The sequence below is a fragment of the Antechinus flavipes genome, chromosome 2 (assembly GCF_016432865.1).
Source record: "Antechinus flavipes isolate AdamAnt ecotype Samford, QLD, Australia chromosome 2, AdamAnt_v2, whole genome shotgun sequence".
In the NCBI taxonomy this organism is placed as follows: Eukaryota; Metazoa; Chordata; class Mammalia; order Dasyuromorphia; family Dasyuridae; genus Antechinus; species Antechinus flavipes.
The window spans coordinates 440,734,341-440,758,387 of record NC_067399.1 but is presented as its reverse complement, the minus strand read 5'-3'; the positions used below and the strand labels follow the sequence as shown (position 1 = coordinate 440,758,387).

Here is a 24,047-nt window from a genome sequence, read left to right as displayed (position 1 = left end):
ATGTGGGGTAGAAAAGTCTCTCTCAGTGCCAGGCAAAGCCTCCTCAGGAATGAGAAACTCATGTGTATGGCCTCCTTTTCCAACTATGAGCATCAGGCAATAGTGATATAATCTGCGAAGGCAGCTCAGGGTTGCATGATAAGCTGCCATTATTAATTTAATCTTTATATCTGAAATATGTAAATCGTGCTAATTACATGGGTTTATTTCAAGTTTTAGTTCCTATTAGTATATTTTTATTAAATCTGAAATTAAAGTTCAGAACAAAAAATAGCAACTTTTTCAAAACATATCACAGGTATGAGTTCTTGTAAGCACATACATATAATAGTTTAGCCAATAGCGTTTTCTTGGCAGAAATGTCAATGTGTTAGGGCCATGGATGTTAATATCTGCAAGTGCAGACATACACAGAATATGCCCAGGAAAATGAGGACTTATGGGTTTCATGAGCTTCCCAGCCCTTCTCCCATCTCAGGGGCTTAGCCTTGAGCAGGTACAATCACATACAGAACTCACCCACAGGCAGAGATGTACTTTGGGGGAGGAGAGGGAATCAGTTCATTTGCTTTTCATGAGAAAATAGAAAGGACAGGGCTAGGGGTGCATATATATCACATCCCAGATATGCAGCTAAGACTCAGCCTCCACAAACCAAAGCTGAGCCATCCAGACACCTGGTCTGTATTTCAGGTACTTGTATCTATAGGGACAGGGAAGCCCAAGGTTCTATTGCACTCAGGGGTAGAAAAAGGCTCGAAAGCCTCATACCTTTAACTCTTTAATCTTGGTTGGGGTCCGGAGCTCTCCTTCCTCTGTCTCCGACTTTCTCCTTCCACCATAGTCTCTGTCTTCTTCAGATTTCTCAGCTTCTGACCCCACATCATGATTCTCACTGACAGAGGCTGGTCGAGAAAATTCTGCTGGAAGATGATGGCAGGGAGATAAAGAAGGAAGTGCAAAAGGGCAAAAGGTAAGTATTCTTAAAGCTCCTACACAAGGGAACTAAACACATCTAAAAGAGACCCTCCCCACTGCCCACCCAATTAATCCACTCAATTCTGGAACTCAACCTTGCTCTTGTTTTGAACTGGAGAGTAAAAACCTTACCCCAGGCAGAATAGATATGTTGTCAATTGCTCTGCCATCCCTTCCTGCCTCGTTCTCAAGGAATAGTAATCAATTCAACCTTAGCACTGCTTTTGGGAAGGACATAACTAATTGCCTCATGACCCCATTCAGAATGCACATGATTTTGAGTTGTAGACTTTCTAGACTCAGCAATCTTTACTTGAGATCCATGAATTTTCTGAAGATTTTTTTAAATTTATAATTATATTTCAATAAAATCAGTTTCCTCTGAAATCCCATTTTTTTCCATATTTTTTATTCCATATATTTTAAACATTATTTTAAGAAGGGGTCCAAGCATGGTAGCATACATCTTTAATCTCTGCCACTGGGTAAATGGGCTGAGGCCGGACTTAGTTAAGCTCAGGAGGCCTAATTGAACTAGAGCTAAATTCATTTGGGTGCTCTCCTCTGAGCACCAGTACAGTGAGCCCCCAGCATGAAGGTGCCTGGGGAGGGGACCAACTCCCTGAGGAGGGATGAACCAGCCCAGTTTAGAAAAGGAGCAGGTCAAAGCTTCCAGGCCAATCAGCAGTAGGAACAGGCCTGTGAATAGCTGCTGAATTTCCAGGTAGACAAAATAGTAACAAGTAACAAGAAAGAAAGAGAGGGGCAGGGAGGGAGGGAGGAAGAAAGGAAGGTAGAGAAGGAGGGAAGGAGAGAAGGGTGGGTGGAAGGAAGGAAGGAAGGAAGGAAGGAAGGAAGGAAGGAAGGAAGGAAAGAAAGAAGGAAGGAAGGAAAGGAAAGAGGGAAGGAAAGAAGGAAGGAAAAGAAAAAGAAAAGAGAAAAGAAAAGAAAAGAAAAAGGGAGGGGGTCATAGGTTTCACCAGATTGCCATGACCCATGACCCAAGGTGACTCAAGAACCCCTTTGTTATTATTGCTGTAGTTGCTCATTTGCTTCAGTCCCATCCAACACTTTGTGACCCCATTTGGGATTTTCTTGGTAAAGACACTGGACTGGTTTGCCATTTCCTTTTCCAGCGCATTTTACAGATGAGGAAACAATTTGCCCAGAGTCACACAACTGGTAAGTGCTTGAGGCTGAGTCAGAACTCAGGTTCTCCGACTCCAGAGCTATCCACTGTATCATCTAGCTGCCCCAAGAACCCCTAGCCTATATCAAAGTTCCTTTCTTTGGTCACTACACCCATCTCCCTCAAATCCACCCACATCATTCCTGTCCAACTCTACCCTCCCTATTGTGCCAGCCTATATCTTTTCAAGTTGGTCATATTTGCTCCCTGTGACACACTTTATGTTCCAGCCAAATTAGCCTATTTGTTATAAAAAAGATTTCCATCTTCTACCTTCATGCTTCTGTTCAGGCTGTCCCCCATACCAGAAACACACTCTTTTCTTACTTTTGCCTCTTAGAACCACTAGATCCCTTCAAAAATCAGTATCAGACCTTTGATGGGCCCTGACCTTAGGTGTCAATCATGTGATAACCTATACCAGGGACATTTACTTTTTAACAAAGGCCCCCAAATGTCCAAAGAACTCTCCATCCCTAAAAGGCAATATGATTTAAGCAAGAGAAGGTTTCATGCAAAAATGAGGCTCAATGGGATCATTCTTGGGCTAGACTGGTACCACTGACTAACCACCCATCCCTCATTCAGATGCCCAAGTGCCTACCAAATTTGGGGCATACCTCCATCGAGGCTTCGGGACATGGTGTACCGTTTGCTGGAGGAACGCTCAAAGAAGGGTGCAGGCCTGTCAATGAGGGCACTGGCCTGCCGGGTCTGTGCTTGTGTCCTCCCACTGTAGCGGAACTTGGAGCCCATCACCAGGAAGCCCTTGGGTGGGGGCTCAGGAGACACTAGCCTGCATTTGGGGCATGGGTTAAGGTTGGGAGGGTACAAGGGTCACAAAAAGAGCCCAGAGTTACAAGGAGGCAAAGTATTTGTTATCTTTTTATAGTCTAGTTATCTATAAGATCCCAAAAAAAACCTGAGGAAAAGAAGGCTCATATCTTATCTAAATTTTGCCTTCCATGCACCCAACAGACATTAATTCTAAGTCACTGAAGGAAACTTTAGCGGAATTCTTTAGCTCAGCTTTTCCTAAACCCATTTAAGGAAAATGGTGCTCCCACAAAATGATTTTAATGCTAACAACAATTTCCTCTGTCGAATGTTAAACATGAAATTATGTGAATACCCAAAAATATAACTTGAAAAAATGAAACTAGGTCAAATTTTTTGTTTTAGCCCAGAATTTTTCTGATTCTTCCAACTCTTCCATAAGGGCTTCCTTAGCCCCTATGAACCAACTTGTAAAGGTATATGAATATACATCTTTATTCAGTGTTCTACAGACAAATGAGTCTGTTAAACATGGATCCAATCTTGCCTTTTAATTTAGAAGAAAGGAAATTGAAGATCCAAATAGGGAAAAGGAATGAACCCAAGGTCAATGGAAATGAACCAGATCTCCCAATTCCCAGGTTCAGCTGGCTGTGTTAAGGGACACTTGCATTTGGCTTGTAGATTCTTCCTCAAGGTAAAAAGAAGGACTTTTAAGCATTCTAGGTGAACAGGGATGTCTGGGCAACAAAAGACTCTTTTCTGGACCCATCAAAATCCTGGTTTCATCTGTCCTCATTTTGACCCTGCCCCTACCCCTACCCAGTTATGTCCTGCTCACCTGAAAAATGTGTGATGCTCAATGCAGACCTTCCAAAGTCTCTTAGCTGACCGGTGATTGGGGAGCTTAAAGCCGATGGTACTCTCAAACTGCTCATACTAAAACACCGGGGAAGGGAGGATGAGTGACATGGCCCTGACTCACTCTCCCCACCCTTTTCTCCCCTTCTCAGACCTTCCTTCTCCCAAGTCTCCTCTCTCCACTTAGCCAAATTCTGGCCCCATGCTTCTAAACCTACTTTCTCTAGGGAATCTACTCTATTATTTCTTTCAGGGAAAAGAACTGGGGAAGTTTACCTGGAGAAGAAAAGGGGAGATTGGGAACCCAATCATTATCTTCAAGTGTCTGAAGGGCCATTTTGGCAAGGTGGGGTTATACTTCTGCTTGGTCCCAAAGGGAAAAATTCAGCACAAAATGCACAAGTTGCAGAAAGGGAGATTTCAGGTGGACTTAAGCAAAAACTCTAACAATTAGAGGGGGGTCAAAAGTGAAAAGGGCTTAGGAATAGTGAGTTTCCTAGCAACAGAGATCTTCAAGAGGAGGCCAGGTGGCCACTTAGTTAAATGTGAGGCTGTGGAAGAGGTTCTAGCTCAGATAAGAAATATCTGCCTTTTGAGGCCCCTCCCAAGTCATATTTCATGAAGTATAGTCAAGGGTAAAGGGCTCACCTCCCCTGGACGTATCTTAATGTAGAAATTACTCCTTTTATAGGAAATCTTAAGGATCTTGGGCCATGCAAATCGGTTGATCCGAAGACGGTCTCTGTAGATCAGCAGGCCATTAGCACAGACTCCGAGCATGATGTCAATACCTTCTGAGTCCTAGAAGAGAAGAGAAGAGAAGAGAAGAAAGGGAAAGGGAGAAGAAAAGGGGAGGGGAAGGGAGGGGAAGAAAGGGGAGAAGAAGGGAGGGGAGGGAAAAGAGAAGACAAATAAGGGAGGCAAGAGAGGTACCACCCATCCATCATCTCCAGAGATAGTGACAGTGGAGCCAGCTTGCTGGGGACTCTCTTAGCCTAAATCCTATTGGGGGAGGCCCAAGGTACAATTAGAAGGTGCCTCTGGCTCTAAAGGAAGAAGGCCAAAGTTCACAGGTCACTTCATGTGGCAGGAATATGGTCTATAAGGAGTGCCTGAAAAGGTGTTTCTCTGCAGAGGAACCACTGTACTTCAGAATATGAAGGTTTATCATCCACTCAGGGTATAAAGGTCAAGCAAGAAGAAACCGTAAGCCAATTCCAGCAGAAGATGGCTGAGAACAGCTCTCTAAGAGGTCTAGTCTAACCTCCCTGGGTCAAGTAGCTAAATCCTGTTTCCTTCTCATCTAATCTATCATACCAACCTCCTCAACGGTCTTCCTGATTCTGGCCGCTTACCCATCCTGCTCATGCCGTCTAAGGGAGCTTTCTGAAGCTCTTGTCACATCATCCCTTGCTCAAAATCTTTCAATTGTTTCCAACTGCTTACAGAATCAAGTCTAAATTCCTTGGCTTGGCATTCTAGCTGCAATCTAGAGTTTCAGTCACATCTCCCACTAACTTCCTTTCATGGTTCCCGAATTCCAGGTGGGTTCCCTCTGAAGCAAATTCTCCATGTTTCAGCCTCAGTGCCTTTGCTCAAGCTATTTTCCTCATCCTCTCCCTCTATGCTTATCTAAATCCTACTCATATATTCAGGCTCAACTCAAAGGGCATCCCTTCTAGGAAACCTCCTCTGGTCCCATGAAGCTCTTTGGTCTTCCTGAAATTCTGCAGCCTTGACTGTCTGAACCACTCCCATGTATCACAGAGTTTTCTGTCTGTGAATAGCACCCATCACAGGGCAAGGAGTAACTCCTTTCTGATATCTGGATTGGTCAAGTGAGTTCTGGGGGGCCACTTCCCAAGCCCAAGTGCCAGCCTTCAGTGAGTACCTTAGCATGATGAAGGTCCACGCCATACATGGACAACTTCTTAGCATTCTCAAGGAAGTGGATCTCAGCTTCTCCAGGAGTCATGCCCCTGTGGGGGAAGAGGGCGTTCAGTGAGCAGGAAAGGTCCAGAGCCTGAAAGGAGTGACAATCTGCCATGTCAGTCCACGGCTGGACTGTCGTGCTCAGCTCTGGGGCCACAGTTCTCCGAGTATACTGACAATCCGAAGCATTTCCAGGAGAAGGTAACCAAGAAGAGCAGTAGCCTGGAGCCCATGTCAGATGAGGAATGGTTGAAGGAACTAAAGGAAGTTTATTTTGGAAAAGAAAAATCCTCAGGGACCTCAGAGAGCTGTCTTCAAGTATTTGAAGGGCTATCATACATAAGAAGCATCACATTTGTACTTCCTGGCCACAGGGGACAGGACTAAGAACAAGGTGTATACCTTAAAAGGAGTACAATTCACCCAAATGGATGGAATTAAGCCTATAACAATTAGAACTGCTTATACAACCACTGCAATAATCTAAGTGGAAAGGATGATAACAACAACAACAACAAAAACCCAAGCTGAATGATGTGTAATTATGACAATCAGGCTGAGCCCTAAAGAAGAGGAATATGTTGGGAAATAAGAGTGATAGGAAAACAAAAGATATTGATAATTATTTTTCTTTATAAAAAAATTTTCAATGGTATTTTATTTTTCGAATACATGTAAAGATAGTTCCTTTTCTATAAGACTTTGAGTTCCTCTCTCTCCCTTACTTACCTCCCCCTCCCCAAGACAGCAAGTAATCTGATATAGCTTAAATATTCTTTTAAATATATTTCCATGTTCTGCACATATATATTGTATCTAGGATATATTGCGACATATTTAACATATATAGGACTGTTTGCCATCTGGGGGAGGGGGTGGAGGGAGGGAGGGGAAAAATTGGAACAGAAGCAAGTGCAAGGGATAATGTTGTAAAAAATTACCCTGGCATGGGTTCTGTCAATAAAAAGTTATAAAAATATATATATATATATATAAATAATAATTTTTTTCAAAGAAAAAAGCGATATGCTGCCTATTTTTCTTTCATTATTTTTGTTATCACAAATAACATTACTACGAATGTCTTGGTATATATAGGTCTTTTCTTGTTATCATTAATCTTGTTATTTTAATAATAAAGTCCTAGAAATGGAGGCTCTGGGTGAGAGGGTAAGAACAATTTATTAATGTTCTCAAATCATTCCAAACTGTTTTTTAGAACTAATTTACAGATGCTTCAGCATCTGCATACCTGCATATTTGCATTCCCATATCTTCTTCAAAAATGAATTTTCATATTTGTTTTTAGCATAATTATAAGCTTGGTAATTATGAGGGGACATTTTAGGATTTCATTTTCAAGTTTATTTGGAATTTTGAAAAAAAATTTTGAGAGGGTAACTGATAGTTTCTTTTAAAATCTGCTCCTATCCTTGGAATATTTGTCTACTGAGGAATGTTGTTTTTGAATTTAGGTATCAGATTTTCATCAATTATGATTTCTTTTAATGAATCTAATGAATGAATAAGTGAAAGATTTCTTTTAATCAATCTGTTTCTCCTCCTCTGCCTGTGACCATAGACAATTTGTTTAAATTTTTGTGGCTTTTTATTTTTTAGAATCTCTTCTATTCCATATGTAGTTACTAATTTTGCTCCTATCCACAACTGTGAAAGATTTATCTTTCCATTCTCCCCTAATTTTTGAATGGTTTGACTTTTTATATTTACTTTTATCCATTTGAATTCTTGGTGGTACAGATATAAGATGCTGATCAAAATGGTGTAAGGTTTTTTGTTTGTTTTGGTTTGGTTTTTTTTAACCAGGCTGCTTTCTCTTTTTTCCAGAAGTTGGTACCTTCACCAATGTTTATCAGATATTACACTACTTATTACAGGCATTTGCTTCTAGATCTTGCTATTTCAATCTGCTCCATCTATTAAATTTTCTGCTTTTGAAATCTAGCATGAGAGAGCTATTATAATTACTGGTTTCTCATAAGAACTAATAGCACTAAACTTCCCTTACTCATTCCTTTTTGTAAATCTATGGTTAGAGACCTAGGACTTCATTGGTATAGGAAACTCCCAGATTAGGAAGTTTCTTTGCAATTTACATACTTAAGAGTTAGTTGCCTAGAGCACTTAGTCAATTTGACTGCTATAAATATACAAATTAAAAATAAAGGACAAATGAAGAAGGACACTATCATCCAGATAAAGTATGTATATACTAACTTTACATAGATATGCCTCTTTGTATCTAATGATAGGCATCTCTAGGGCTGGGAAGAGGGAAAGAAAAAAAAGGAAAAAAAGAAATTTACATGATCCCTTATTATACACTTAAAAGGGAATAGCAAGTTGTACATAATAGATTTATTTTTTAGCTTCATGAGCATTTATCATTTTTATTATACTAAGTAATAGAAATTTTATTTTATTTCATTAATTAAAAATAAAATAAAAACTTTTTTTTTTAAACAGGGGGGGAAAACAGTTCAATGACCTGCCCAATATCACATAATCAATGTGTCAAAGATAAGTCTTGAATCCAAGTCATCCTGTTTTTTAAAATTATTTCTCTGTCCACTAACATCGCAAAGCCTCTCTTCTCTTGTCATTATATTCCTTGAAATTCTTGACCTTATATTCAGCCAAACGAATTTTAGTATTTTATTTCCATCAAGTATCTTTTTTTGTATTTTGTTTGGAATAGCACTAAACATTTAATTTGAGACATCTCATTACTTTTACTGTATTGGTAATCAACATACAGATCTAGAATCATTCCCTAATTATTTTGGTCTCTTTTACTTATGTAAAAATTGCCCTATAATTTCATACATATAAGTTTTTATGCATGCCCAGTGATTGAAGAAAGACTGAATAAATTATGATATATGAATGTAATGGAATATTCTATACCATAAGAAGTGATGAGTATAAAGAATTCAGTGAAAGAGGCAAGAAAAGAAGACATGTTTGAAACATTTCCTTTTTTTGATCTGATTTTTCTTGTGCAGCAAGAGAGTAGTATATGTTTATTTATATTGGAATTAACATATATTTTAACATGTTATCATATATTGGATTGTTTGCCATCTCGGGGAGGGGATGGGGGAAGGAGGGGAAAATCTGAAACACAAGGGTCAATGTTGTCAAATTATTCATGCATATGTTTTGAAAATAAAAAGCTTAAAAAAAAAAGAAATTAGATTGGCACAGGCTCAGAGTATGATGTCAGTATCTTCCTAGTCCTATGAGAAGAAAGGAAAAATGGGAAAGGAAATAAGGGAAATAAAGGAGGTAAGTAATTAGCTAGAACTAATTAGAGAAAAGCAGCATAACAAAGTACAGAGAGCATTGAACTTGGGAGGGCTTGATTTGAATACCAGGGGCCTGTCTTTTGCCCTCCCCAGGTCTCACTGCTGAGACAAGACTTGCTAGGTCACAGAGAAGGTAAGTAATGGGGTAAGAGCAGAGAGCCTGGCTCCCCGGGCTCCCGACTGGGAGCAGGTACTTACCTGTAAGTCTTGTGCAGTTCCATGATTCTCTCCTCCAGCTCTTTGGTCTGGTTGGGGGCAAAGCGGAGCTCACTGACATAGTTCCCCACGTGCTCCTCAGCATCAAAGTCTCCCAGCTCAGCCTGAACCGCATAGGAGCCCAGCAGCGCATGTGTGACAAAGGAGCAGGGCAGCCGGCCGGTGATGATGTCGGCCCTCAGCTGTAGGCACAGGTAGTATCTGTGGGCAGCAGGGAGAACAAGCTGTAGGGGGGACGGCGTCCTTGCGCAGAGATTCACAACAGGGAGAGCTCTAAGGACCAGGTCCATGGCCAGGGGTTTTCTGGGGTGAGAGGAACCTTCTGGGTGCCTCCCAGGATAATCCTGGGCACGGCCAGATGGACCATCAGGGCCAAGGAAGGTCAAGTCTATTTAAGTGCAGCCAGAAGGACATGGCTTCCCTTACCATGCAGGGCCTCCTAACTATCTCAGGGACTCAGAAGAATATTCTAGCTGGAAGAGATAAGAGAGAATATCTTCTCTGAATCTTTCATTTATAGGTGAGACCCAAAGAAGAAATGAGATTTATTTACTCCAGGTCTGAGAGCAGATTAGTGACAGAACTGAGATTGCAACATCACTCTTGATACCCGTTCAGAACACTTCCCACCACAGCACATTTCTATGCTCTCTCAGTCACCTCCAATCATTCGTCTCCCATTCCTCACATTAGCTAGTTTATACGAGGACCTTACTGATTTCCTCTGGCCTTCTGGTCTCTGAGGGTTTCTTCCCCAGAAGGGCGTGGACCCAGGAAGACGGCGATCAATCGAAATTCTTAAGTGGATTAAATGGGAAAATGGACGCCAAATGATGTGCAAACCTTCAAGTACTATATAGATGTTAACATCACAGCTTCTAAAGCAGTGGACTGGGAATCAGGATGGTATGAATTCAAATTCTACCTTTGTACTGAAACAAATCACTTAACCTTGATTTCTTTCTTCATTTGCAAATTGAGGATAACAGCACCTGCCTTTCATAGAGTTGTTTTGAGGATCAAATAAGATAATATTTCTAAATTACTCAGCAAAACTTAGTGTTATATCAATGTCATCTATCCAAGCTCTATATGTGATAATAATAATAATAATAATAATAGTAAATAAATAGCTAATAATAGTAAAAATAACAAGCATTTACATAGTCCTTTAAGACTTGCAAAATGCTTCACACAATTTATTTCATTTGATCATCCCCACAATCCTGGGAGGTCAGTGCTATCATTATTCCCATTTTCAGATGAAGAATATGAGATTGAGAACGGTTATAGATTTGGCCTGAATCATTCAGCTAGCAAGTATCTGTATTCAAACTCAGGTCTTCCGTTTCTCCACCATGTCAACTAGCTGTCCCCAGGACACAGGATTCACAGTCTCAGTGCCCAAGCTCCACTGCTGGGATCTTCAGCTTGCCGCAAGTGACTGAGCATTGTGCCTGAGGTCGGTTACCTTCATTGGGGATAATGAGCTGACACAGAACGACCAATCTCATAGTGACTGCTGTCAGGCCAACAGGTGACCCTGTGGGTGCCAAGGACCCAGATGGGAATGTGGATGGCTCCATATAGCCCCTCTGCTCCAAATGACTCAGAGCTGACATCTCACTGAAATAGCCTCCTGACTCTATTATAGAATCAGTAAATGAACCTGAGAGCTAGCCAGCAGCACGGCTGGAACGTTAGATGGGTACTGGAGGCTGGATCCGTGTCTCTAAAACATAAAGTTCAGGGTCAGATGCTTATTTAGCTGTGTGACTCTGGCAAATCAATTAGCCTCTGAGTCTTATCCTTCTCCATGAGGAGAATTTGGACTCAAGGACTGCCGATGTCCCTTCTAGTTCTAAATGGATGATCCTGAGGGTCCAGGTGGTCCTCTGAGGCCTGGAGGGGCTAAGGACAAGCTTAGGCTCAAGTCTGGCTATGGTTTGGAACTCACAGGAGATGGAGTCAGTCTGGCTGAGATAATCCAGTACAATTCTCACTTTAAAATGAGGAAACTACAATAGATTAATGATGGACAGAAGCAGCTACACCCAAAGAAAGAACACTGGGAAATGAATATAAACTGCTTGCATTTTTGTTTTTTTCCCCAGGTTATTTCTACCTTCTGAATCCAATTCTCCCTGTGCAACAAGAGAACTGTTCAGTCCTGCACACATATATTGTATCTAGGATATATTGTAACCTATTCAACATGTAAAGGACTGCTTGTCATCTGGGGGAGGGAGTGGAGGGAGGGAGGGGAAAAAATCGGAACAGAAGTGAATGCAAGGGATAATGCTGTAAAAAATTACCCTGGCATGGGTTCTGTCAATAAAAAGTTATTTAAAAAATAAATAAATAAATAAATAAAATGAGGAAACTAAAACCTAGGGAATCAAGGAGTAAATGGGCTGCGGTCAGATGATTTTATTCCCCAGGAATCCTCTTATTTCGATTTCCCTGGTGTCCCTCTCATCCCATCTCCAACCAAGGTAAATGTGTTGTCATGTAGAGACATACGACAGCACCAGGCTGGGAATTAGAACTGGGTCCTGACTTGGATGCTTAGGAGCTGTGTAACTTTGGACAAGTCCCTTCTCTCCCTGAAGAATATGTTTTCTCCCCTATAAAATCAGGCAGTTAAACAAAATCTTCTCTAACGTCCTTTCTAGCTTTGCCATTCTGAGACTGTGAACTGTGCTGTGATGAGCATGCCCCATATAAAGTCTGCCCTCTGCCCACCTTGTTCTCATCCAGTCATTTTCCTCTGACTCTGAAAGTATCCACATTGCTCCCTGTTAGCACATACACACTCTCCCTCTCTCTCCCTCTCTTTCTCTCTCTCTCCTTCCTTCTTTCTCTCTTTCCCTCCCTCTCTCTCTCTGTGTCTCTTTCCGCCTTCCCTCTCCCCCACTCCCACCCCCATCCTTCATGGTTACAAGATCACTGGACCACATGCCCTTCCCTACCCACTCACAACAAAGATTCGTTCACACCCAGTTGTCTCTGGGATGCCCAAGAAAGACTACTTGACCTCTCACCTGGTGATGTCTTCTGTAAGCTGCGCTGGATCTGGAGGATAGAATTTGACTGTAAAGGCAAAATTCCAGGGGCCACCTGAAGGGAGAAGACAGGCAGGGATCAGAAATGTCCCTATTACTGTGGATGGCTCAGTCACACTTAGATCACCTCATGGGCGACACCGGCTTCAATGTGCCTTCTCATATACATCACAACGAAACGATTAAGAAAGCAGGGCAGGATTTTGTTATTCCCACCTTATAGATGTGAGAACTGAGACCAAGAGTATTTGCTCACCATCACACAGAGATAAGTTGGAGTGTATCAATAAAAGGGAGACCAGGATGGGGAAGAGATTAAAAATCAAATTATAGGAAGACCAGCTGAAGGAACCAAGGATGTTCCTCCCCGGAAATCACAAGCCTAAAGTGAGATGGAATTGCTGTCAGGCTGAGAAACAACGTGAGGAAGGTACATGGAAGCATATTTTAGTCCAATGATGAAACAGATTACTTTGGGAGGTAGAGAGTTTCACATCACTAGACATGTATAATCAGAGTGATATGAGTACCTATTAATAGTGTTCTAGAACAGTCTTACACTTGCAGTTAAGAGATCTGGATTTGAATCCCAGATTTGATATCTACTTGCTATGTGACACTGGGCAAATCAGTTCCCCTCCTGGCCCCAGTTTCCTCACTTGTAAAAATACCCCTTGCATTATATACCTCATTAAGTTATTTATAGTGAAAATGCTTCGTAACTCTTTAAAGTACTATAGAAATATGAATGATTATCATTGTTAGGAATCGTGGTAGAAGGCATTTTGAGGACGGAGTAGATAATTTTTAAGATGCCTTTCAATTGAATCCTGAATTGAATCCTGCCTTTTCCAAGAAAGCATTTCTGATAGCTACATCTCACTTTGGTAATTCCCTCCTTCAAATCAGTTTCAGAAGCTGATTCTCTGCTGTTGTATGACTTGTACTCTAGCCCAGACATTTCTGAACTGCTGTGTTTTCTTAGATAGAATGGGAATATCTCCAAAGTAGCTAGTAGCCCCAGGTGGGGTCTACAGGTCCTAATAAATCTCTTCAGATCATAGAAACCAAAAAGAGCAATCCTCCCAAACTTCCCCAACCCCCATTCATAAGTGATAGCTAACATCTCCTGCCTGTCTGTCAGTTGTCATGGAAACAGGCTCAGCTACAGCCTCCCAGCCAAAGAGTGGGGGAGCTAGGGGACTTATTTCTCCATAGACTAAGAAGCAGGAGGTGGGGAGAACAGAGGGCACAGGCGTTTTGCCACCAAGCCCACCCATCCCCTCTCACCCAGAAGGGCCTCCCTCGCCCCATCTGTCCCAAAACAGCCTGGCCTAGCCCCCACAACATGGCAACTCCCCCTGGGCTGAGGGGGTTCTGGCTCCTGGTACTTTCTGAGACTATAGATTCATAGAATATTAGAGTCAGTAGCTCCCATAGAGATCATCTAGACCAATAATTACAGAGAAATCAATGCCCAGAGAGAAATTATTTGTCCAGAATCACACAGAAAAATAGCTGAGATGGGAATGGAATACATATCTTCTGACATTAAATTTGGGGCTCTTTTCCCTATCGGCTTTTATCTCATGCCACATAATGGCATAGCTCTAGACTGAGAACAAGGAGACCTGAGCTTTAATCACAATTTCTCCCCTTACCATGCGACCTTGAGCAAATGTCATACTGTCTTTGGGCTTTCTTCTTCTCTAAAAGAAGAAGCTAGGCTAGATGATGATGATGATGTCTAAGGCCCTGACAGTCTGTGCTTTGAGGATGACTTTGATTTCTTCCTGATGGAACCAGTATCTCTCCTGCCTTCATGCATAATAAAGATAATAATGAGAGCTCCCACTTCTGTAGTGTTTTAAAATCTGCAAAGCACTTTCCTCACCATAATCCAGTGAGGCAGCAAGCAAATATGGTTATCTGAATTTTATAGGTTAGGGAGCAGAGCCTCTGGAAAGGTAATTGATTTGCCCAAGATCATTCACTTTAGGAGAAGTGATATGACTAGGATCTGAACTCAGGACCGACCTCCAGACCAGTGCTTTTTTTCCCATGTGGCCTCTGAAGCTGAATCATCAGCTTGATTAACCAGAATCCCGGTGTAAAAGTCCTTTCAATTAACCAGGAATGTTTCCTTGCACTCCTTTATGTGGAATTGAGGGAAATAACAAGAAAACAGGCACGAAAGAGTGACCTTTGAAGTAAACTATGAGTCATAGGATAACAAAGCTAGGAGCATAGTTCTGGAGCTGGAAGTGACTGTAGAGGTCATCTTGTTAAACCTTCTCATTTTATGACAAAGGAAACTGAGACCAAAAGAGTCACCAAAATGACCCAGGCAGTAAGTGCCCAGAGCCATAATTTGAATCCAAGTCCTGATTTCAAAATCAATGCTCTTTCCAGCTAGAAAGAGGCTGGTCAAGTCTGAGTGTCCTATTTTACCAAGGAGGAAGCTAAAGAAAAGACTTGCCTAGAGTCTCACAGTCAGTGGGATGGTCAGAAGTTGAATATTCAATTGCCTAGCTTCAGGGCCAAGGTTCCATCAAGATTTCTAAGTGGGGGGAAGGTAAGGAGGAAAATAAATGAAGGGGAACAGGTCCTGGCTATGGCAACTATTAGTCCCTTCTTCTACACAGGGTCAGACAAGGAGACTTCCCACTCAGAATGATCCCAAAGCCTTGCTAGATTCTCTAGTTCCAGAGACCAGTCTGGGCCTCTCTAGCTCCCTGCTGACTGTAAGGATCAGCAAGAGGGACATATCTCTTCTTTCCTGAATTCTCTGCTCCCTTGGCTTCCACAACTTGGATTCCAAGATATCCCATTGGCATCTTAAATTCAACATATTCAAAACAAAACTCCTCATTTCCCCCCAACAACCTCCTCCAAAAAATCTGCTCCTCTCCCAAATTTTCCTATTTCTGTGAAAGGTTCCAAGATCCTCTTAGTCACATAGATGGAACAACCTTGGAATCATTCTTCACAGTTCCCTCTTCCTAACCTTACCCATACTACTACCCATGTCCAATTGATTGATCACCAAGTAAATTATCAATTCTACCTTCACAGCCATTTTCTTTCATAGTATCTTTCTACTTATACTACTACACTCTTAAGTCCTCATTGCCTCTCCTTGGTATCACAGTACCATTAGTAATTAGTACAAATGATGAACACACTATCTGAAGTTAAAATTGCAATATAATGGAAAGGTGCAGTGCAAATTATTATTATAGTATGTAAAATGTTATAACGATTTGCTCATTAGCTTCTCTGTTTTCAGTTGTTCTCCTTTGTACTCCATTCTCTACACAACTGCCAAAAGGCCAAGGTATGACCATATCATTCCCCTGCTTAAAAATCTTCAATGGCTCCCTATTGCCTCTATGATAAATTGCAAACTGCTCAGCCTGGCTTTTAAAGCTCTCTATAATCTGGCTCTACCCACCATTCCACTTCACATTATTTTCTTTAAGGCAGATTGCAGTCCAACTGAATAACTAGTTGCACCCCAGTCTTAACAGCACTCTGTCATATTCTGCCTCTGGACCTTAGCACTCTTTCCTCATCTCTACCTTTCAAAATTGTTATTGTCCTCCAAAGTTCAGTTTGGGTGTTATTTCTCTAAAAAGCCTTCCCTGATACCCTCCAGTTGTTAATTCTTGCTCTTCCCTTAAGAGCACCTAGATTTATCTTTCATTTATTTATCTGGGTCTATATCTTATCTCTGAAATGGAAGGTAGGCTCCTTTCCAAGTCAGAGACTATTGTATTTATTATCCTCAGCACCTAAGATAATTTAGGCACTTGGTAAATGTTGTTTAAATTCAATAATATGCTGAAATGACATTATTCTGGGCAGCTTTCATTTTTCACAAAGTTTTTCATTACAATGAGTCTAATCCCATCTTTCTACAATTTCAACCAAAGGTCTAGCTCTGCCATTAAATGGGTCCCTTCCCCTCTCTAGCACTTACTCCTCCTGGTCTCCATCTTAGGACCTATTGCTTTGGGGGAATGGTGCAATAACCAGTCAAGATAATGGATGCGAAGATCCTTTAATTACCTAGGTTGGCAGGGAGTAGCCAAAGACAAACTCTGCCCTATCTTTGAGCCTCTTCATATATTTGCCACTAGATTTTAGTGGATAGGGAATCAAGAGAATTTGAGTTCAGATCCTGAAGTTTCAGATCTGAAATTTAGCAACTGTATGACTATAGGCAAGTCACTTATAACCTCTTTGGGCCTCACTTTCCTCATCTTTAAAATGGGGATATTGATACTTATAGTTATCTTAGAAGATGGTTGTTAGAATCAAAAGTATATGACATGACAAAGTACCAAGCTTTGCGAATTTTAAAGGGCTATGTCAGTGTCATTAATCATCATCATCATCATCATCATCATCATCATCACTCCCACCATCACCAACACTCCACCTACCCCACCACAATCTTTGGTCTTTGTTATACTCACTGCGTATCTGCTTCTTGATTTCCTTGGAAGGGTCCAGCCAGTTCTAAGAGAAGAAAAGAGAGATGCTAAATGAAAGAGTTAGAGCTGGAATGGAAAGGAAAAAGTAGAATTAAAAAGAGACCAGATCAAGAAAAAGAAAGGCAGCTATCACTTGTAGATCATAAAACTGGACCCATTGGTACTATGAGACCTTTTTCTTAAGGTGCTATAAAGTTTTTTAACTGATCATAGCCTCCTACCATTCATTCTTTCCTTTTGTCTTATTCTTCCTGAATCAGTTCACCTTCATTATAACCTTCATTATAACCTTTCATTCCTCAGGCCAATATTCCTGTTTTGACTTCCATTTACATTCCTTCCCAATCTCAATCTTGGAATTAACCAGTTTAACTTATCCTGTTCTCTACTTAGATCCTTGGTCCCGCTGCTCTGTTACTACTCAGCCAAAATTCAACCCTGGATTACTTCCACCTTCCACTTCCTTCCTCCCTACTCATATGATCCTGAACAAAGCTGACTGTTGCTTGCAGATTGAGTTCATGGGCCTTTATTCCACGTATCGTGCCCCAACTGATTCTCTTTCTCAACCTCCAGTAGCTGTTCCAAACCATCTCCTCTTTCAAGCTTCCCACAGTACCCCTTCCTTTGCAACTGAGGATCTTACTTTGTCTCTAATGAGAAAATAGAGACCATTTGCTGTTCATTTCCCTTTTTTTCCTTTCAACATTTCAAAATATCTTTGACATCATCCCTCATTCCATCCACCTTTACTCTAGGCTGTGCCCAGTAAATCCTAACCTTTCCCATTTTATTAGACACTAGCATCCCCTCAAGTTATCATCCATCTCTCCTCCCTGCCTGGAATTCACTTTCTCCTCCACTCTATCATTTGGAATCCCTTGTTCTCAAGGGCTACCATTGGAGGCCTTTCTCAATTCCTCCAGTTTCTGGTACCTTCTCACCCTCCCCTATTGTATTCATTATGTATACATCTTATATATATTCATGTTGTTCTCCTGTATAAAATGTATATCCCTCAAGGCAAGGATCATTTCATTTTTGTCTCTATTTCCTAAGCACTTGGCATAGTGCCTAGCACATAGTAAGCACTTAATAAATGTTTATTGATTGATTCTTGGAAAAGATATCATTTGAGTTAGACTTTAAAGGGTGGGTAAGAAACAATCTGAGCAAAGGCAGAGATTTTAAAAAAAATATATAGTCATTGTGTATTTATTTTCCAGTTCTCCTTCAATTTACCTTATACATCTTTCCCTGTCTCTTTATATTCTTAATATCTATTACTTTTTAATGGAATAATAATTTTACAGTACACTGGTGCACCACAATTTTTTTGACCATTCCCCAGTCATTGGACATATAGACTGTTGACTTTTTTTTCTCCACAATGATAGACAAAATCATTAAGGAATGACTGATATGTGTGATGCTGTGACAATATACATTGTGTGTAAGGAACAGCATGAAGTCCAATTTGGCTAGAACAGAGTCTGTGAAAGAGAATCATGTGTGATAAGCTAGAAAAACCTTTTTATTAACTGAGCTGGGCAGGAACCTGAAGGAGAAAACTTATCTCCTTCAGCTCCACTTTCCATACCCCACCCTACAGCAATGAACAACATTCCAGTGCCTGAAAGCATCCCTTACTTTCTCCTTTCAGTCCCTTAGAGCCCTGTTCCTCCCTATTATCAAATGACTACCCCTTCTCCAGACTATTGAGATCGCCCCCTCCCCCCAAAGTAATCTCCCTCCTTTTTTACTCCAGAGTTCCTTAGGCCTCCTTTATCAACTCAATTGTGTATAATAGATCTCTTTGTTTGCCTTATCTCCCTCTGGTTGCTACCCTGCCCCCAGCCCCTTCCCAAGAGTTCTGGGAGCTCAGAGAATCAGTCAGCTCCATCGCAGGCCTGATCAGAACAAAACACTGCACCCTGTATATAGTGGGCACCCCAGATACATTTGCTGAGGAATTGGGGGAATGGAAATGAAGGGGAAAGGGAAAGGGAGGAAGGGGCTCGCAGATAGAAGAGGGAGAAGATGGGGGAGACCCGGAGGAGTCAGGAAGCTCCCTAGACCTGGGCCTTAATTCCAGTACCTTCTGGCTGTCTGGGTCACAGAAGGTCAGCCCAAAGTAGTCCTTCTCCAGGAGGTTGAGGTGTTCACAGACCAAGTCGAAAAGGACCTGTCCTCGGCCATGTTTCTGTGGGCAGAGACACACGGCGTCAGGGAGGCGGTGAAGTGGTGGGTGGGGGCAGCTATTTCCAGAGTTCCCCGGGCGTGGGCTGCTGCCAGCCAGCTCAAGCCAGCTCAAGGCCAGCGGCGGGATGACCCTGAAGGCCCCGTCCACTTCAGCCCAAGTCCTGAGGGGCCCCAAGGGCACCCAGTAGTGCTAGAGGGACTTCCTCCTTCTCATGATCGTCACCCAGCCCTTGGACCGGTCCCCTAGCACCCACAAAGTCCCTTGGAGCTCATCCAGTTGGCAGCTGAGATAGTTCTAGAAAAGGCAAAGTTTGACCTGCCATTGGGACAGATAGGAAAAGAGGAAAATGGACTGACTCAATCTCCTTCTCTAGGATAAAGTGCTAGGTCTGGAATCAGGAAAGACCCGCGTTCAAATCCAGCCTGAAACACTAGCAGCATGATCCTGAGCAGATCACTTAAGCTTTGTCTCAGTTTCTACAAACTATAAAATAAGGATCTCTGATAACATCTGAGGATCAGCTCTCAAAACAAAATTTGCAAAGCGCTTAGCACAGTGCCTGGGGAGCTCAATAATGTGAATTCCTTCTTTTCCCCTCTCGTCTCAGCTTCCCCATCTGTACAGTGAGGAGGCTGGTCCCTTCCAGAGGGGGTACTGAATCTGCAGCACGATTCCCCTTTCCATGGGTCCCGGCCCGCCTAATATCTTCTGGCCCTACCTCCACCTCGCACTCATATTCTGAGGCGTCCAGTAGGGTCACACGGCAAATGGCACTCTTGAACTTCTTGGCGATCTTCTGAGGAGATTTCTGGGTCTTGCTGGGCGTGGTCCTGTCGGAGAGGCCGTCAGTCTCCACATAATCCTTTTCCTCCATGTCTGGGCCCTGCATATCAGCAGCAACACAAAGGGTGGTTAAGCCAGTCTCCCAAGGCCTTGGGGGAAAGAGGCTTTACCATCTCCCAGAGAGAAAGAAGGGCAGGAACTCTTATCAGCACCTTAGCACAGGAATGCTTAATAACTGATTGATGGGGAAATAAGCCATAGACTGGGGGTCAGATGCCCACTCCTGATGTAACTCAGGATCCACTAAAAGACCCGGAGCAAATCTATCACCCTCCCAGGCGTCTATCACTATCTTTGTAAAGTGGGGATAATGACAGCAGTTCATTGTCCCCCTCCCAGGACTAGTAAAGTGCTTGGCAAGTAGAGCCTCAGAGAAATGGGAGCCAGCGTGAATTTAGGGCTGGGAGCTCTGGGAGAGCAGGGGCTATTGTTCTTATCTCTTTCTCTACTCACAACACAAAACCCGGCAGGCAAGTCTTGGAGTAGGAAGAGCAAGTTGGTCCTGGGCAATAAATAAGTAACCTTTGGGATCCAAAGCAAGCCTTGTACCACTCCCTTCCACCAGTGGTCTTCAGCCACCTTCGGAAGCTCAGGTTCCCAACATTTCTGGAGGCTGGACATCTTTCTTGTATGAGGCAAAAAACACGGGCCCGAGCATTCCCTTTGCTTCTAACTCTGCCCTCTGGAGTTATACTGAATTCCCGATTCCTCTTCCACATTCCTTGTGCTAAAAGCCAATTAGCATGCCCCCCATTTCCCCAAGCTATCTCTTCTCCAGACTTATCCTGCTTAGCCTCAGAAGGCAGAACCAGAAGTCTTGGGGAGGAACTGAGGCAGGTCCAAAGAACCTGGATTTCAGCTCACCACAAGGAAATGTTTCAAACCTAAACAGTCGAATGATAGGACCAAGTGATCTCAGGAGATAATGAATTTCCTATCCCAGAACATCTTCAAGTCCAGCCTGAGGAATGATGCAAAGGGGCTTTCTGCGGATATCCTTCCCCCCTCAGAGATTTCAGCCTCAAATTTAAGGATTCTTCTGAGTTATGGTTTTTGTAAAGGAAAACATGCAGAACCAAAACATGTGCTAAAGCTACATTCTCTCGGTTGTTCACACCTTGGGTGGGAAACCCTGCCTTTGGGATGTTTTTGGTCAAAGCCTGACACCATTTTGTACCAGGTGGCAGGTAAGACCTCAACTGTCTTATTATTTGACTTTAAATGTAACTGATACCATTTTGTTTCTTTAGCCGAGGGATTCTCAACCTTCTTTGCTGACATGAATCTTTTGGCATTCTGCGGAGGCCTATGGACTTCCTATCAGAATAATGTTTATAAATTATAAAATACAACACCTAGGATTACAAAGGAAATCAATTAGACTGAGACCTAGTTATCAAACTATCTTTCTAAAAGCTTTTGGATCTCAGACTCAGAACCCTGTTCTTAAGCAAATGTGAGCACTGAAATGGCAGAGACCCATGAGTTCTCCTTTCTCACCCTTGTTGACATTAAACTGGACAATACAAGGGCCTGAAGAACTGAACTGGGCAGAAATTCTTCTAGGTGCAGGGAGGGACAATGGCCCTGGGGAAAGGAAACTCAGACTCTCAGTCTCCAAGACCTTTCCTCTTCTGAACCTCAGTTTCATTTTCTGTAAAATGAGATAGTTGGACTTAAACTAAAATAGAACTCTAAGCTTCCTTCATATTCTGACATCTGATTCTTTTGTAGTGAGGTATAAATGGTGATGCATGTAAAGTGCTTTAGAAAACCTTAAACTTTTCTATAAATGAGATATTATTACTAGTCCTCACCAATGACACTCTGTGACCTTGGACTAAATATCCCTTCTACTCTCCGGGTCTCAGTTTCCTTATTTGGGAAAATGATGACCTCTAGGGCCCCTCCCACCTCTGATCTTCTAGGAATTTAGTTTATTTTCATTGAATCAGACTGATTTGAATTGTTTCCAGTGACTAGTTCAGTAAGCCAAGGTAGACAGGCTTGAGGAGAACTGGTACACAGAGCAGGAAATTTGTATTTTCAGCCATGGGGTTTGGAAGGAGGACCTATGGCCAGTCCAGCACACAGTAAGACCCTTTGGCAACTCAGGACACTCACCTGCTCCGAGTGCCTGGGATCAGGCTGGGTGCCCTGCTTCTCGTTGGAGTTAGCCTCAGGATGGCCAGCAGGGCCTGTGGGGGCTGCGGTGGCGGGGGCCTGAGAGGCTGAGGCTTCAAGCTGCTGTGGGGGCTGGGGTGGAGGGTCTTCCTGTGCTTTCTTCACCTCAGCATCAGGGCCTGTCTCCATTGTCATGGTGACCAGCAAGCCTGGGCAGGCATAAGTGAGGGCACAAGATGGGAGCAAGAGGCATGGGAATGATGGCAATAGAGGGACGGGAGGGGCAGGAGCCACAGATGGAGGGAGGGAAAGAGACAGATGGAGGCAGATGGAAAGTCACAGGGAGGGACAGAAAAGACACAGAAACAGGTTAGCAAAGGACAGACCCTTAAGCCGACAGGCAGGACTCCTAGCCTAAGGCCTCTGGGACAGAATGAATGCTTTTCTAGTTCATGATGACAAGTTCTCCCAGAGGAAGGATAAGGAACCTCATCCTGACAATCAGAGGACTTGGGTTCTATCAATCCCAGCCCAGTTACTGACTTACTGAGTGACCTTGGCCAAGTTATTTTTCTCCTCAGGGCCTCAGGATTCTCTCTCTAACTGGAGAATAAAGATTTTCCTTATGAACTAGCTGTGTAAAAGGTCAGGAATAGTAATAGTAAAGTCAGCAATTACTATCCTTAGCCCGAGAGGACTAAAATTTAGAGGGCTTGAAAGCACTAGCATTCCTTCAGTCAGTCGACAAGTATTTATTGAGTCCTTATAACTTGGTCAAGCACTGAGGACACAGTGACAGACAAATGCTGTAATGTCCCTGCCCTCAAGGAGCTTACATTCTGATGGGAGAAATAACATGTAAATACTCAGATATATACAAGATACACAGGGACTAGCACCAGGGACTAGGAAAGGCTTCTAGCTAAAGGTAGGATTTGGGCTGGGTCTTGTTATTTATAACTGATTAAGTCACCGTTAATAGCAGCCTGTCCTGTACCTCACAGTCTTCCCAGTCGGGCCTCAATATCCACAGCACAAGCACCCCTCCTTTTTCACCAGTCCAGGGGCACAGCCCCCCTCTCCCAGGGCTCATTTTCACACTTCTACCTTTCCCAGCTAGGCAACTGGGGCACTAGAGACTAAACTCTCCGAGTGTGATTGCACCCTACAAGAGCTGGTCTTATTACACAGACAAGTCCTTCTCCCCAGCCCCATTCAACTCAATATAGCCACAGTGGCTAGTTACAGCTCTGTGCCTGGTGGGTAGGGGTGGGGAGAGGGGGTCAGAAATATGTTAATATTAAGTAAAGTGACAGATTTTCCCAACAGTCCTATTTGGTCCTATCTACTGACCCTCACAGACTCTACGTGGCATTCTCCATGGCAACTTAGAAAGAATATAGCAGCTCTTTACTACCAAGTTTGGCTCTTTCTATTCATGGCTGGACTCTCTAATTTCTAAGTTTGTACCCACCAGCCAAAATAAAAGGTCCATCTCTCAGTCTCATCCAAAAATAGCCTTCACACTTCACACTTCAGACTAAAGTCTGGTTTCAGGTTCATTCTCATTCTGTGGCCAGTCTGTTTTTTCCACAGGGACAGAACTAACACTCCTGCTTCTCTTTGACCCTCACTTTTCCTAAAGCCTGTGGCTGGGCACATATATCACTCCAACAGCATTTTCCACCATCTTGCTATGGGTGCCCTCAGTGAGAGAAGGATAAGTTCTTTGAAACAACCGTCCCTCCTTACATCCCCATCCATACATGCCTTAAATGGCACATTAATTACAACTGTACACCCTTTAGACTAGCATATAAGTGAATATGAAATGTTGGTTCAACTGGATAGAAGTCAAACTTTCATACAACCTCATAACAGGGAACTCTTGTCAACAACAACCCCAAGACCTAGAATCTTCAGTGAAAGATAAGTTTGAACCTAGGACTCATGGTTAACCCCGAAACATTTCTTTGTACTTCAGTGTGAGCAGAGAGAACCCAATTAGCAAAGAACTGGAGAACCCCCAAA

The 24,047-nt window shown here is 42.6% G+C and overlaps 1 protein-coding gene across 16 annotated transcripts in view; it reads right to left on the bottom strand.

The window, feature by feature from the left end:
- Positions 1-24,047, bottom strand: part of EPB41L1 (erythrocyte membrane protein band 4.1 like 1) — a 107,088-nt gene that overhangs the window by 38,137 nt on the left and 44,904 nt on the right. For 11 of the 16 annotated variants that reach the window (XM_051979226.1, XM_051979223.1, XM_051979234.1 and 8 more), the window contains exons 2-12: positions 22,017-22,225; positions 19,768-19,932; positions 18,945-19,049; positions 16,829-16,871; positions 12,327-12,402; positions 9,265-9,483; positions 5,697-5,784; positions 4,454-4,606; positions 3,786-3,883; positions 2,788-2,963; positions 772-923 (exon numbers count right to left, since the gene is read on the bottom strand). In XM_051979226.1, the coding sequence (XP_051835186.1) occupies positions 772-923; positions 2,788-2,963; positions 3,786-3,883; positions 4,454-4,606; positions 5,697-5,784; positions 9,265-9,483; positions 12,327-12,402; positions 16,829-16,871; positions 18,945-19,049; positions 19,768-19,932; positions 22,017-22,211 (1,470 nt within the window). In that variant the 5' untranslated portion in view covers positions 22,212-22,225. The remainder of the gene's footprint in view (positions 1-771; positions 924-2,787; positions 2,964-3,785; positions 3,884-4,453; positions 4,607-5,696; positions 5,785-9,264; positions 9,484-12,326; positions 12,403-16,828; positions 16,872-18,944; positions 19,050-19,767; positions 19,933-22,016; positions 22,226-24,047) is intronic. The other 5 variants (XM_051979232.1, XM_051979231.1, XM_051979230.1 and 2 more) reach the window with 2 other exon arrangements.